The sequence below is a fragment of the Cotesia glomerata genome, linkage group LG4 (genome assembly GCF_020080835.1).
Source record: "Cotesia glomerata isolate CgM1 linkage group LG4, MPM_Cglom_v2.3, whole genome shotgun sequence".
Taxonomy (NCBI): domain Eukaryota; kingdom Metazoa; phylum Arthropoda; class Insecta; order Hymenoptera; family Braconidae; genus Cotesia; species Cotesia glomerata.
In genome coordinates, this window is record NC_058161.1 from 562,572 (window position 1) to 579,351 (window position 16,780).

A 16,780-nucleotide genomic window follows, 5' to 3' on the forward strand; every position below is an offset into this window, starting at 1 on the left:
GGTTTTACGTTTGTTTTCAGAAGGGAAGCTGCAGTTGAAGGCGCTGCTTACGCAGCTAGTCCTCTTTTTCTCAAAACTCCAGGCTACTGTTATTAAATTTCTTCCGGCAACTGGACTGTTCCCCTGCAATCCTCCAATAACTCCGCAGATGTATGCAAACTGTAAGTTAAAAATCCTTTATTTATAATTTATAATAACAATAGTATCTAATGAAGTTATCTAAATAAATTCTACGAAGAATAGCAGTGAGAGCCCGACGACAGACGAACAAAGGCCGAGATTAATATTTTTGTAGCAAAATTTTTAGTAAAAAAAGGCCGCGATGACGGAGACCGTGATCCGGGTTAATCGGTAGGGTTAAGGCTACACAAAAGCTTGGGATCGGTGATCTCTCGGCTCATGTTACCTTCTCAATTTCAGTTACCTACAACGCGCTGATGTTAATCGAGATGTTGCTTCTTGGGTACGTCGCAGCCTTCGTCTACAGAGAGGACGTCAGCGCCACTAAATCAACGACTGTTGACGAGCCAACCCTACAAACAATTACCACAATCAATCTTGGCAGCCAGATCAACAAGCGGCCGATCAATGTTAATCAGAATTGCAACCAGCGAGCATAAAAAGTTTTTACAAAATTTTTTTCTCCAGAAAAAAAATTTTATCAGTTCAAATAAACCTTTTTTTTGTTATGTAAGGACAAGATAAGCAAAGACACGTGGCTCACATTTTTATGATACGGTTCGTATTAATCTAACGTGTACTTTGGGTCTTGTCCTTTTCTTTATGCTACGTATCGCGTACCTGGTATTATATCTGGTATGTGGATGTAGATGTAATATAATTTATGTACATAACAGTTTATTCTGACTCTGAACCCATTCGAGGACAGATATGTCGAGGTGAAGATCCGTTGACATTTATTCTTTTTTGTGTCACGGTAGTTGTTTTTTTTTTTTTTTTTTTTTTTTTCATTTATTCTAAGGTTAAATTCTGGAATTTTAGGCTACTGTTTTATTATTTTAAAATTTAAATATAATCATAGTTGTAAATAATTAATTAAATTTTGTGAAAAGAATTTTAAATATTTAAAAAATTGAAGATTTAATTATTTTTCAAATTAACTTTTGAAGAGGTGGTTTGAAGAAGTTTTTTTAATTTTCTAAATATTTTAAGCTACTCAAAAAATAATTTTTCACTTCTTTCTAAGTACCTGAACTGTAAAACTAATAACTAAACCCATTACTCATTACAAATAATTCCTAACTTTAATTCTGTCCAAAGAATACAGTTCTGCGTTAACGTTGACACAACTGTTCTTCAAAATCAAGTACAAAAGTTAAATTATTATAAATAACAAATGAATTTTGTATTGTTAAGGCGGGTATTGTTATATTATACAATAAAAAAAAATAAAATAAATTTGTTGGCTTTTCAGCGTAGGCATTAATGTTTTAAATATGGTGATGAGGGGGAGGCATGTGTGAAATCTCGAGTCACGGTGAGTGAAGAGTCCTATCCTTCCTATCGTACTCCCAACATAATATAACATCCAAGACGACCACGTGCCAGGCACTTGGTAAGTGTAAACAGACATCGGAATGCATTATCGTGACGGCCGCTGACGAATCACACATGCTTCTTCTATTCCTCTTCTGTTTGACGGCTGATGGCTCGCTGCCCATTTCAAAAATAAAAAACAAACTTCGGGCTTGTATTTACTCAGCCAGAGAAAATATATTGTAATAACAGCACAATTGTTAGCTCAAAAATCGAATTTTTATGGAAATTTAACCATTGATTCTAAAATTCATGATTTCTTTTTTTAGTGTGACCTCAATAACTCCTGCAATATTGAAGGGAGTTCAATGAAACTGAAGGGGCTTCTTTTTTTAGTAATTTGAAAGGACTAGCTTCAATCAGAACCAAAATCGGTTGGTTAGTTTCAAAATGGCGGGTATCATCTATTTTTGAAAATTGAAAAAATTCATTTTTTTCCAGCTAAATTTTTTTTTTTAATTCTTTTTCATTAATTATTAAATTAATTGTTAATTTTTAGTTGTTAACTCCTAATTTTTAATTGATATTAATATTTAATTTTTAATTATTAATAATGAAAAATTATTTATTAAAAACTTATTTTGATCAATAATTAATGAAATTAATTTTTGCCAATATTAGGCAAATATTTATTCTTAAGAAATAGTAGAGGATTATTAATTATTAAATTATAAATAATTTAAATAGAAAAAGCCAGATTTAATTTTTTATTTCTATAAAAGCAATTAATCATTCCTTCAGTAATTATCGGTCACTTGGTCCAGGTTAAAAAACAGTTATACCTTTTTTTATCCGAAAAATTTCTATATTTATAAAATCTTGGTACAAGTAAAAGCCCGAGTTAAATTTATCGAGCGCATTGAGCCTCTGAAAAGGGATCGATAAATAAAAAACACACATAATATGCCCAAAGGTAAAAAAGTTATTCCGTTGAGGTGCATTCATCATACACATTAGACCGGGGCTTTCTCAATTCTCATTCGCGTTTATACATTATATTTTATTGAATTATATTATACATAATGTATAATACTGTATATAAAGTATAAAGTATAATATATAATACTTTATCCGGGAGCAGCTCTAGTGGCATCTGTGTGATCCGGTAGTGATTCATGGCCCCGTATTCCGATGGAGGCTTTCAAATTCAAAGGGACCCTCCCTCTACTTTATACTCTTCTGGCGCTGAATGGACCGATCTACGTCAAATCCACCGTACACATACCTACACACAACATCCTCGCCCGTAAATACACAAGGGGATTATTTGGTTCGCATCCACCGTACAGTGTTGATTTTTTGACTTAGCGTATCGTGAAAAGCTCCCGCCAGCACTGCAACAAGATTTGGCTTACGTCATTCGCTTCTTTGTGTATTATCGTCATCCAGATTGCGTTATTACGACGTTTAGTCTTTTCTTCTTTCCGGGGAGTTTTATTCTAAATTCAAAGACTCCTATCAACCAAAAACTTTATAATATTTCCTTACTGTTGCTCTTCAATTCATTTAACACAATGCCAAAAAAAGATTCAATTTTTGTACAAAAATCTTATCAATTTTGACCTATTTTTCTTTTTATTTCTCCAAAATTTGAGTTCAAAATCCAAAAATTAAGCTTTAGAATTCATCTTTCGTATTCAAAAGTTTAAAATTATAATTTAAACTAAAATATTAAAGATCAAAAAAATTATAAAGGACCTTTCTTAAAGAGGATTAATTTTGTAATTAATTTTGCCCTATCTCTCATATTTTTGTCCAAAATTCGAATTTGAACTTCAAAAATGAAGCTTGAAAATTTATTTGTAATTTCCAAAAGTTTAGAATGCTAATTTTGGCTTTTTGAAGATAAAAAAAATCATAAAGGACCTTTTTTTATAAAGGATTAAATTTTCTACGGAAAAAGCCCTCATCAAATTTTTCTTTACTCATTTTTTGTCCAAAATTTGAATTTGAATTTTAAAAATGAAGCTTAAAAACTTATCTATAGTTTCCAAAAGTTTTAAATGCTAATTATGGCTAAAATATTGAAAATACAAAAAAAAAATTGTAAAGGACTTTTATTATAGAAGATTGAATTTTTACAAAAAAGGTCATCAATTTTGTCCTAACTTAATTTTTTTCTCCAAAATTTGAATTTAAAGTTAAAAAATTAAATTATAGAACTTATCTTTCGTTTTCAAAAGTTTTAAATGCTGATTATGGCTAAAATATTAAAGATACAAAATTATAAGAGATCTTTCTTAAAGAGGATTAAATTTTATAATTGATTTTGCCCTATCTCTCATTTTTTGTCCAAAATTTGAATTTGAATTTTTAAAATGAAGCTTGAAAACTTATCTTTAGTTCCCAAAAGTTTAAAATACTAATTATGGCTAAAATATTGATGATAAAAAAAATTGTAAAGAACCTTTATTATAGATTGAATTTTTACAAAAAAGGTCATCAATTTTGTCCTATCTTTATTTTTTTCTCCAAAATTTGAATTTAACGTTCAAAAGTAACATTTTACAATCTATATATAGTTTTCAAAAGTTTAAAATGCTAATTTTGACTAAAATATTGAAGATATGAAAAAATTACGGACTTTTCTTATAAAGGACTGAATTTTCTACAAAAAAGTCTTTATCAATTTTAGTATCTTCAATTCTTCAACAATAATTTTGAAAATAAAGTTTTACCATCTTACAACTATCAATCTTTAAATTTATCACTAAAATAAAATTTAAAAATTATAATAATCAAATTTTAACTACATATTTTCATAAAAAACTCGACTACGATCCTCAAATAATTTACCTGCCCAAAAAAAGGCGTCTTGTTAGTAATTATTTATTTGTTTCAATATACAAGAGTTCTTTCCGTAGGTTTATAAATAAACCCGAATTATTTATGAGCAACATCGAGACAATCCGACATAAAACCCTAGATCTTCTGTCACGACAATCTTGCGCGATAGATTGAGTCCTGATTCCCGATTAAATGCCTGAAAACCACAGAACTAACCAAGATAAAAAATAAAAAATCAAATTATCATAGAAGTAAATAGGAGATGATATCCCGTGATACCTCAGCGTTTACTCAGAATTTAAAATTTTATTCTCCATAGCTCAGGACAGGATAGGAAGGAGTCCAGTTGATGACGGACCTTTCAGAAACGTGACGCTCCTGAGATTTATCTCCAAGAGCTAGCAATAGTTATGGCTCTACTTTTCTGCTTTCCATTCTTCCTTTTTATTTGTGTTTTTTTCTTCTATTTGTATTCCCGGGTCTTGTATTTTATTCTTCTCCTTGTTATTATTATTATTCCTCAGCCAGGTCGAGGCTCGGAATATATTCTACCTGCTTAGCTGGAGAGTCCAGGTAAGGCTGAGGCCCAATCTGGCGATCACAATTCAAATTCTTAGACCAGACGTAAAAGTTTAATTTTAAATTATTACAATACATGTTTGGTAAAATAAATTTCTATAGTTAAATATATTTTCACGGACAATTAAACAAACGCAATGACCCTTCCAAGACAACAAAGGGTTACTCATCAAGGGTTCCTTCATATTCAGAAACTTAAACGATTATATTTTGTATTTTTATTCCCGTCGGAAAAAATATAAAAAATTTTTTTCGGCTGAGATATTTATTTGAAACATTATATATAATATAAAATAATAGATGAATAAGAACGGCGGGTCTTTGAAGGCCAGTTTACGGTCTAATTGAATTTTCCGAATGAAAGCTCCGTGGGATTATAACTCCGGAAGAATAAAAAACTAAATTACCTTTTTTCCGAACGAGCTAACTCGACTACGGCTAGGTTCTTCAACAAAGTAGTTCATAAGAGCTCTGTAATTATTAACCACTGGGTAATTAACAGTCAACAAATTACAGCCCCTACGAACCACCTCTGCGACACGGATCGTGGTTTGTAGTTAATGATCTAACGATGATAGTTTATTTTTCTCTTTGAGATAGATTTTGTATCTCACGGACGATTAGAAGCCAAAATTGGGATTTTAGTCGTGGAAAATAATTTTTAAGTTTCCATTTCATGGCTTTAGTTGTTTTGGTTACTTAATAATTTTTTTCTTTAATTTTTAGCGATTTTTTGAAGAAAATTCTGGTCAAAAAAATTTTAATAAAATTTTTTAAGCTTGATAGAAAAAAAATGGGAAGTATTTTTTTTTTATTTATTTTATTGGAATTTTAAGAGTATTTAAAAAAATTTTGAATTAATTTTTGTTAATAAAAAAAATCAGTAATTTTGCAGAATAATTACAAGAATTAATAATTTAAAAAAAAATTTAATTTATCAAAATTAAAAGCTAGAAAATTTAAAAAAAAAATTCTAAATTTATTTTTTTGGACTTTGGAATTTTTTAAAAATAATAAAAGTGTAAATTTTGAATTAATTTTTGTTAATGAAAAAAAATTCACTAATTTTTGCAGAATAATTACAATTATTTATTAAAAAAAAAAATTAATGTTCTTAAATTAAAAGCTAGAAAAGTTAAAAACAAAATATTAAACTTGAAAAATGATAAAAAAAATCCAGGTACATTTTAAAATTAATAGGACAGTAAAAAATCAATCATTCAAACGGAAAAAAATCCCGAGAGATAAAAATGTTCTCTAATTAAGCGAGCCTATGAATGGAATAAATTAATTTTTGATCTTAAACTGATATAAAGTCCCTTCCATCAGAAAACTCGTGAGTATTTTATTTAAAAAATGATTTTATCATTTTTACTTTAAAATTCTGCGAAAATAAAAAATATTTATATTATTTTTTCAGGTAAAAACGAGGCTTTGGTTTCCTTTATCCCGACGACAAGTTCCTCAAAGCGATTCTAGCCTGAAAATAATATATATCTGACAATAACAGACGCCAGGCGTATTATCAACTCGTTTTGTTGTCGGGCTCGGAAATAAGAAACTAAACCGAACTTAGATTTAACAAAACCCGAATAATATTCTGTAAGATGAAGGAGATCTGGTGGTTAATGCCTTATGCTTGATGCCCGACGTCTGTTTCATTTTTCTCTCCATTGTCCGCATTGTTTGCATGGTCTGACAAAAACAAGAAACGAGTGTTGGGTTTACACGCGAGCCCGAGGACCAAAACGCATCCTATCTCTGCGTAATTATTCATCGCATTAGAGATTGGGTGATTATCGCGGAATTTATAATCAAACTCATTTACGTTAATAATTACGTTTCAATTAACCGGCGAATAGAGAAATCAGTGAGGATCCAAAATCAGCCACCACTCAGGTGTTTCTTAAGATCTCGCCGACTGTTAATTGCCTTAATGGTCCCTGACACACTTTACTTAACTTTGATTATTCGATAGTCGATATTCGGGCCGGTTTGTGTCACCTTAAGGTAGTACTACCGGTTTTAGAATTTGTGTTCAGAATTTAATGAAATTTGGCATATTGGTACTTTATAATATCATAATTAAGCAGTAAAATTTTTGGAAGCCTGGCGAGTCCTGAAAAAAAGATATTAATATTTACATATTTTTGCCTTTACCATTGATCCTTATGGAACATTACAGACTTTATTTTATTTCACAAAACTGGACGTTAAGATTCTTATAAAAATTGAGACAACGAGAGAAAATAACATCTAGAAGATATTTAATAACGATCAGTATGGTTTCCGAGCATGTAAAAAATTTATTAATAAAAAAATTTTTCAAAATTTGTCTCTGTCTCTCTTTCTCCAACGTGATTTAGTATAGGGAAATCTACTACGTTAACTAAATAAGGTTAGGTTTTGGCATTTGACTCTTGTGGTAACGGTAGTACTACCTTAAACCCCTCCAGGTTTGTTTTATTCAATAAAATTCAATCTTCTTCTTTATTTTCGCGGCTTTTAATTTCATTCAAAATTTGGAAACATTTTTTTTCAATTATTTAATTATTTAAAATCCTTTTAATCGCCAAAATAAAAATTAAAATTAATTATTACTATTTTTGTCAATCATTAATCATTAATTATTAAGTAATTATTAAATTATTAAATTCAATATTTATTTTCAATTTTTTTACTCTAATTTATAAAAAATTTGATGTTTAATTGAAATTAATTCTTTATTAATTCATTTTTAATCATTAATCTTGCAATTAATCCTTAAAATTAATTAAAAATCCGAAATTATAAATAATTAACTTTAATCATAATATTTTGTGATTAACTTTTAAGTTTTTTCACTTAATAAGTTGTTTTTATCAACAATTAATAAAATTAATTATTATTCATTAATTTTTGACGATATAAAGCAACTATAAATATTTAATAATTAATAAAGGATCATTAATTGTTAATTATTAATTCAAAATCCTCAATTATGAATAATTAATAATAATTTTTTATTTTTGATAATTATTAATGGAACATTTTTGCTTAGTAACTTATTTTTGTCAATTTATTATTAAATTAATTATTAACCATTAATTTCTCGGGATATCCTAACCCTATAGACGGGTGCGGATATCATGGTTGAGTGCCGACCGGGCGCGTCCCCGGGTGGCGGATAGGGGGGCTGTGGGCCTGTTTGGAGAAACCTGGACCCCTTACAACAGAGGACAGGGATCTCTAATCAGATCCCGGCCAGCAGAGGCCGAAGGAAGCACAACCAGTGTAAAACCTGGCTTTGGGCGACCTCGACCCTGCCGCGGACCAACTCCCCTAAGCTAAGGTGGGAGCCATCGTGCCGATGGCTGTATGGTACTAGGGTTATAGTGCCGCAAACGATGCCCTTGGGGCAACAGGCGCAACCCCATTGTATTTATGCGCCTTCCGCTGGCATGCCAGGCTCTGTTAGCGGTGACCTTTAGTTCCTGGAGACTCGTGGGACCAAAATGGACAACACAATAAAAAACCCCAACGGACTGGGGGACTCTGCGGAGAACCCCAGTCCTTCCATGAAAATGGACATCGTGGAGGAGGCACAGGGCTCAGCAAATGCCGGGCACAGTGACTCCTCCAAAGATATCATGAAGGAGGCACAGGGCTCGACAAATGCCGGGCACAGTGACTCCCCCAAAGATGAGGAAGACTCCTCCAAAGATGATGGAAGGAAGAGGAACCGCAGTGGTGCTGCAAAGAGACGGGCCCGAAGAGCCAAACTGGCCCTAGGGACCCAGGCTCTGGAGCAAAACTGCGGGACTACTCCTCCCACCATCTCCGTGGCCAAAGTGGAGGAGGACCCCAGGGGAAAAAGCAATAAAAGGCCTAGACCCGAGGGGAACACTCCACCAGAGGCTAAGAGTTTGGCCAAAAAGGGCAAAATAGCCCACAGGTCGAGCGGCTTCAGTGACGCCGTACGGGCGAGCAGGAAGGTGGCAATAACACCTTCTGGCTACCCTGAGGTGCTACTGAGCCAAGAGACCAGCGACCTGGTAACGCAGGCACTCGTTGGAGCGCTGGATGCTGTCCCCACAGGACAAGCAGTCCCGTGCTTCGAGGGATGCCGGTGGGAACAGGGAGTGCTGTGGGTGACTTGCACCGACGAAGACTCCAAAAAGTGGGTCCTAAGGACAGTCCCAGCTCTCAGGGCTAGGGAGGGTCTCGTTCTCCAAGTTTTGGAGAGGGAGGCTCTTCCTCGGCTCAGGAAGCTGACGGCGGTCCTGGGAACCAACGAAGAGAGCGGAGTCATTATGAGAAGACTCGCTCGCCAAAACCCTGGACTCAACACTGAATTGTGGAGAATCTGGGACAGACGAACGGTCGGCAAGACCGTTCACCTGGTTCTGGGGGTGGACCAGAAGTCACTGGCGACACTCTCGGGGTGCAATTACTCACCCCACTTCGGATTGGGTAGGGCTCGCTTTTACGAGGCCCAATCCAAATCCGGAGGGGGGAAAGAGAGTGCTGCCGGGGCTACTGAGCCCACACCCAAAACCGAGCCTCCCAAGGGAGGACTGTCGACGGGAGAGGTCGAGCCGGCCAAGGCTTCGGATGCCAAGGGCGGCTCGATCCCTCCAGAGGGACGAGGGACTTCGGTCGCTGCCACCCCGCTGGAGAGCCGAGAGGCCTCCCGTGGAGAGGCACAAGCGACGAAACCGGGTCCTTCTTCCCTAACGACGATGCAGGGCATAGGGTCCCTTCTGAAGCCTGCGCGTCTCCTAATTAGGAGTGCCTCCGAAGAAGATGGAACGATCCCCGAGGGACGTTCCAGCTCCAGAGGAAGGCCCACTAAAGCGGAGACGCTAGCTAAAGAAGGGGCCAAAGGGCTTAAGCTGGGTAAGCAATCTACCCTTGCTCAGGCCCTAGCCAAATGGGAGAAAGGGTCCGGCACATTGAAGGAACCAAACACCCAAGGCAAGAGAGATGAAGATGGGCATGAAAATGTCCCCATCCCCCTTGACACACCTTAACTCCAACCTTCCCCCACATTCCCACCTCCCTCTTCCCGCAAATTCGCGAAGACCGTCAGCAATGCAGCAACTACAGCTGCAGGGCAGACGACGTTTTCGCAAATTAACTTACAGCACTGCAAAGCGGCATCTGCTTTACTTAGCAGAGACCTAGCAGTGAGGCACACAGATGTATCCCTGATACAAGAACCCTGGACGTACAAAGGGCAAGTATTAGGGATAGAACTGAAAGGTGGCAGTCTGGTCTATGGTGAATCAGAGCAGGGGCCTAGGGCCTGTATCTTCATAAACAGGAAGCATACAGCGCTCAAGTTGCACCAGTTCTGCACCAGAGACCTGGCTGTTGCCTCAATAAAAATTCCCATAGGAGAAACTAAGGCGGATATCATAATAGGATCTGCCTATCTCCCCTATGAAGATACGACAGTGCCCACTGAGGAGGTCATTAGACTGGTGGAGCACTGCAAAGTCAATGATCTGCCACTCATTGTGGGGTGTGACGCAAACGCACATCACATAGTGTGGGGCAGCTCAGACATTAATAGAAGAGGCTCAGCATTGCTGGAGTACCTCTCAACCACAGGCTTGGAAATCCTGAATGAAGGATCCAAACCTACCTTTGTCACTTCTCGAAGGCAAGAAGTGATCGATATAACACTGGGCTCTCGAAGGATAGCACAGGAAATCAGAGGCTGGGAAGTCAGCAAAGAGGATTCTCTTTCCGACCACAGACAGATAAACTTTTTAGTGAGAGGCAACAATAGCAACGGAACTCAGGACACTTATAGGAACCCCAAATCTGCGGACTGGCTCAAATATAAAAAAGAGCTAAGAAACAGATTGGGGAGACCTGTAAGAGGACTGAGGAACGTGCCAAGGATTGAGCAAGTGGCCGAACACTTGCAACAAGCCATTGTTCAGTCCTATGAGATTGCCTGCCCACTAAAAGTTAGGAAAAGCAACAAACGGGTGACATGGTGGAATGCAAAGCTGAATAAGCTTCGCACCCTGTCCAGAAAGTTGCTGAATAAGTCCATCAAGACAAAAACGGACCAAGACTGGGCAAACTATAAAGCTGCCCAAAAACTGTATAAAAAACATATCAAGGTCTCAAAACTAGACGCCTGGAGGAGATTCTGCGGAGAGCTGGAGGACTTACCACTGGTGGCCCGCCTACGCAGAATCTTTACTTCAGGACCTAAAACAAAACTCGGTGTCCTCACCCTACAAGATGGTAGAGTGACTGAAAACAACGAGGAAACATTAGCGCACCTCTGCGAGGTTCATTTTCCTGGCTCGGAACTCATGGAACTGGAACAGGAAGAAGCCTCAGAGAATGCGATAATAAAAGCAGTCACGAAACGAGGAGACTGGAGCACAGCCGTCAGAGTGATAACACCTGATAGAATAAGGTGGGCAATTGGAAACTTTGAAAGGTTCAAGAGCCCAGGGGTGGATGGGATCTTCCCGGCTCTTCTGCAGGAGGGAAGAGAAATCCTCATCAAACACCTAACTAGACTTTTTAGGGCCTGCCTGGCCCTAAGCTACATACCGAAGGCTTGGCGTGAGGTCAGGGTTGTCTTTATACCAAAACATGGCAAAAGCAGCTATGACCTGGCCAAGTCCTTCAGACCTATTAGCCTAACATCGTTTCTCCTCAAGACATTGGAAAGACTGGTGGATAGGCACATAAGAGATAATGCACTAAACGACACGCCGGTGCATTATACACAGCACGCATACCAGGCAGGCAGATCCGTCGAAACGGCCCTACATGATGTGGTTACCTACATTGAAAGGGCCTTTCGAGGGAAGGAATCGGTCCTGGGAGTGTTTATAGATATAGAAGGGGCGTTTGACAATACCCCCTTCGAATCAATATGCGAGGCTACAGAGCTCTTCGGGGTAGAGAAATCTATCACCAGTTGGGCTCATTTTATGCTTCGCACAAGAATAGTGACTGCCGGACTCAGTGATACTAGAGTCCGGGCCCGTGTGAGAAGGGGCTGCCCACAAGGTGGGGTTACCTCCCCTCTCATGTGGATCCTGGTCATCAATGAGCTCCTAGTGGCACTAGAAAACCTAGGAGTATATGCTGTAGGCTACGCCGATGACGTCGCACTGATGATTAAAGGCTCAAGCCCGACGGAGATGAGATGGAGAACACAACGTGCTCTAGATCTCATCCAGAAATGGTGCATAGGAAAATCTCTAAGGGTTAACCCCAACAAAACAGAGATGGTACTCTTCACCAAAAGAAGGAAGCTGAAAATTACGGCTCCCTCTATCTTTGGCATGGAGCTTAAATTCTCAAAGGAGGTACGCTATTTAGGCGTAACTCTAGACAGTAAGCTCACATGGAGAAGCCATATCGAGAAGCAGACCCAAAAAGCAACTGCCACTTTCTGGGCATGCAGAAGAATATTTGGCATAACATGGGGCCTGAAACCAAGACTGATCAAGTGGATTTACACGGCGATCTTGGTTCCACAGCTCACCTTTGCCTCTGTTGTATGGTGGCCTTCGCTTAAGAAGAACATCAACATCAAGGCATTCCTAAAAGTCTACCGACTGTCGTTGCTAGGGATAACTGGGGCTCTAAGAACCACAGCTACCTTAGCAATGGGGGCGCTCCTGAACCTGGAGCCCCCGCATATCACTGCAGAAGCTCTTGCTATGAAAACAGCAATGAGATTGCTCTTTAACGGACACTGGACAAGGGCTAGAACGGGACATGCAGCCATCCTAAGGGACAGGGGACTCGACAGATTCCTAACCCAAGGAGGAGACATGAGCCCTCGAAGCTACCACTTCAGACGTCAATATAAGGTCCTTATCCCAAGTAGGCAGGAATGGGACGAGGAAAACAAGAGCATCCTGTCCCCCATAGGGCTAGTCTGGTATACGGACGGCTCAAAACGGACAAAGGGGCAGGAGCTGGAATTTATAGCAGTGGACCGAAAACAGAAATCTCTCTGCGGCTAGGGGACACTGCTTCGGTTTTCCAGACAGAGGTATACGCGATCTGGGCCTGTGTAGAGCACATTTCTAAGCTCAACCACAGGAACAAGCACGTGTACATCTGCAGCGATAGTTGCGCTGCGCTCAGGGCACTAGAACAAACTGAAGTGTCCTCGAGACTAGTGCGAAAATGCATAGACTCCCTAAATGAATTAGCAGAGTATAACAAAGTCAAACTACTGTGGGTACCGGGCCATAGCGGGAACGCAGGAAATGACAAAGCAAATGAGCTGGCGAAAGCGGGAGCTCGTAAAAGAGACCCTGAACCAGTAATCAGCATAGCGGTGCCTTTTAGTCTCATAAAGCAACACGCTTCCCTATGGACTAATGACAAGTTTCAGGAAGTGTGGGCAGAGGCAAAAGGCATGATGCATACGAGGGCACTTTTTAAAGGACCCTCCAAGACATTAGGCTTGTCCTTGATAGGGCTCGACAAGAAGCTGCTAAGGCTAACTGTCGGGTATATCACAGGACACTGGCTAACCGGCAGGCATCTGAGACGCCTAGGCATCTCAGATCACTCGATGTGCCCCAGATGCCTATCGGAGGAGGAAACTCCTCTACATCTAATCCTCCATTGCAGAAAACTGGCAACAGCCCGAAAGGACATACTAGGATTCTACGATGGAGAGTCTATTGATATACAGGAGATTGGCGTGGGACAGTTGCTTCACTTCTTGAAGCAGACAGGCCTGGCCAATCTCCAAGCTATATAACGTAACCAACCTAGAAGGGCTGAGTACAATGGTCCAATAGGACTGAGTGCTTGGCTCAATGTCGGCTACAATATTCCCTCCCCCCCCCCTAATTCTAATTCTAACCATTAATTTTTGACGATATTGAGCAAGTATTAATATTTAATAATTAATAGAGGATCATTAATTTTTAATTATTAATTAAAAATCCTAATTTATGAATAATTAATAATAATTTTTTATTTTTAATAATTATTAATATATTTTTGCTTAATAAATTATTTTGATCAATAATTAATAAAATTAATTATTATTCATTAATTTTTGACGATATAAAGCAACTATAAATATTTAATAATTAATAAAGAATCATTAATTGTTAATTATTAATTAAAAATTCTCAATTATGAATAATTAATAATAATTTTTTATTTTTGATAATTATTAATGGAACATTTTTGCTTAGTAACTTATTTTTGTCAATTTATTATTAAATTAATTATTAACCATTAATTTTTGACGATATTGAGCAACTATAAATATTTAATAATTAATAAAGAATCATTAATTGTTAATTATTAATGAAAAATTCTCAATTATGAATAATTAATAATAATTTTTTATTTTTGATAATTATTAATGGAACATTTTTGCTTAGTAACTTATTTTTGTTAATTTATTATTAAATTAATTATTAACCATTAATTTTTGACGATATTGAGCAAGTATTAATATTTAATAATTAATAGAGGATCATTAATTGTTAATTATTAATTAAAAATCCTAAATTGTGAATAATTAATAATAATTTTTTATTTTTAATAATTATTAATAGATTTTTGCTTAATAACTTATTTTGATCAATAATTAATAAAATTAATTATTATTCATTAATTTTTGACGATATAAAGCAACTATAAATATTTAATAATTAATAAAGGATCATTAATTGTTAATTATTAATTCAAAATCCTCAATTATGAATAATTAATAATAATTTTTTATTTTTGATAATTATTAATGGAACATTTTTGCTTAGTAACTTATTTTTGTCAATTTATTATTAAATTAATTATTAACCATTAATTTTTGACGATATTGAGCAAGTATTAATATTTAATAATTAATAGAGGATCATTAATTGTTAATTATTAATTAAAAATCCTAAATTATGAATAATTGATAATAATTTTTTATTTTTAATAATTATTAATATATTTTTGCTTAATAACTTATTTTGATCAATAATTAATAAAATTAATTATGAATCATCAATTTTTAACAATATTAGGCAAAAATTAATATTAAATAACTTATAAAGGACCATTAATTTTTAATTATTAATTAAAAATCCTAAATTATGAATAATTAATAATAATTTTTCTTTAATTATTAATTATTGAAATAATTGTCAATTATTAATTTTTTAGGATATAAATCAATCATTTATGTTTAATATGTAGTTATAGATCATTAATCATTGATTTAATTGTTAATTACTTATTATAAAGCTTTGATTGTAAGAAATTCGATTTTAATCATTAAAAAAAATAAATGAACTATTAAATAAAGCCATAACTAAATATCAAAACATAAAAACAAAAATTACACCCCAGAATTTTTCAGATAAATAAATAACTCATTAAAGATAATATTGAAGGATAGTGTTACGTAGCACTTAAATTTCTTGACCAGCTGACTAATGCCCCGGAGGACTAATGCCCAAAATTTAGCGATGACGCCTAACCGATTGAGAACTGAAATAAAAAGGGAGAAAAAGAATCTCCTGCGGCCATCTGGTAGCTATAGACCCGACAAATAAACTAAAAAGACTGCTCTGTTATGTGGAAAAGCTTTTCCCGATGCAAATCCCCGACATATGGTGGACGAGGATGCTGCGAAGATACTAAAACAGAAATTATCTCCTCCAGCTGGGTTCCATTTTTTCCTTAAAGAATTAATATTAACTCCGAGTCCATTAAAACTCAAAACCCGACACTTGGATTAGATAAAAAATTAGTTTGGGTGTTAGAGATGTTCTAGTTCACACTTTTATCCGAAAACCCGAAGATTTTCACGCCGAGAAAATATCTCGGTGATTTATTTCGGTACAATCGACCTCGACCTCGACCCTCTGCTCTGAGAAAAATAACTATTATACTCGAGTTCTAAATTATAGTTTTTGGTTTTGTGATAAATTATTTTAAAAATTAATAAAGGCAGAGGCTGTGAATTTTTTTTCGGCCTCAATTAAAATTTTATCTTTTTGTCCAAAATTTTCTTTGTAACTTTCTTGAATAATTTAATTTTTTTAAATTAAAAGCCATAAATTAAAAACTTTGTCGAGAAAAATTTGAAATATTTCCAAACGGTAAACTTTGAATGGTTTTTTGTGTGAAAAATTAAAACTCGATGACTTTCGTCCCTTTGAATGCCCAAATTTCCATAAATTCCTGAGTTACTTTTTTGTATTTACTTTTAAATTTATAAGAAAAACCTTTAAAATGTAAAGAGGCGGCGCCAGATCGTTAAGTGAGTGACGAAGGGTTATAAAAAGTTCTGCTTCAACACTTGTGTCCTCCAGGGAAATATGTAAATCCCAAATGAATTTAGAAAACCGAATAATTATTCAAATTTACGCATTAATTATTCTGTCAAAATTTTTTAAAAGAAGTTTTGCTAAAATTAACAATTTAATTTTTTCAATGCATCCAAAGTTTTTTATTTTATTTTTACAACTCTTAAAAATTGTCAAAAATAATTTTGACAATTCCAAATTTCACAATAAAAATTCAAAATTCCTTAGTAATTAATTTGTAGTCATTAATCTTGCAATTAATTCTTAATAATTAATTATTAACTCTAAGTTATAAAGAATTATTAAAGAAATATTAAAGTTTTTTCCCTTATTAAGTTGTTTTTATCAATAATTAATAAACTTAACTTTTTAATAATTATGAATAGAACATTTTTGCTTAATAACTTATTTTTATCAATTTATTATTAAATTAATTATTAATAATTAATTATTGACGATATTGAGCAAATATTAATATTTTATAACTAATAGAGGATCATTAATTGTTAATAATTAATAAAAATTCATAAGTTATGAATAATTAATGATAA

General features: G+C 35.2%; 1 protein-coding gene across 3 annotated transcripts in view; it reads left to right on the plus strand.

Annotated features, from left to right (window-relative positions):
* The window catches only part of LOC123263158 (organic solute transporter alpha-like protein 3), a 31,634-nt gene extending 30,618 nt beyond the window's left edge, over nt 1-1,016 (plus strand). For 2 of the 3 annotated variants that reach the window (XM_044725706.1, XM_044725704.1), the window contains exons 5-6: nt 21-161; nt 421-1,015. In XM_044725706.1, the coding sequence (XP_044581641.1) occupies nt 21-161; nt 421-620 (341 nt within the window). In that variant the 3' untranslated portion in view covers nt 621-1,015. Of the gene's footprint in view, nt 1-20; nt 162-420 lie in introns of all 3 variants that reach the window. The other variant, XM_044725705.1, reaches the window with a different exon arrangement.
* The last annotated feature ends 15,764 nt before the right edge of the window (nt 1,017-16,780 follow it).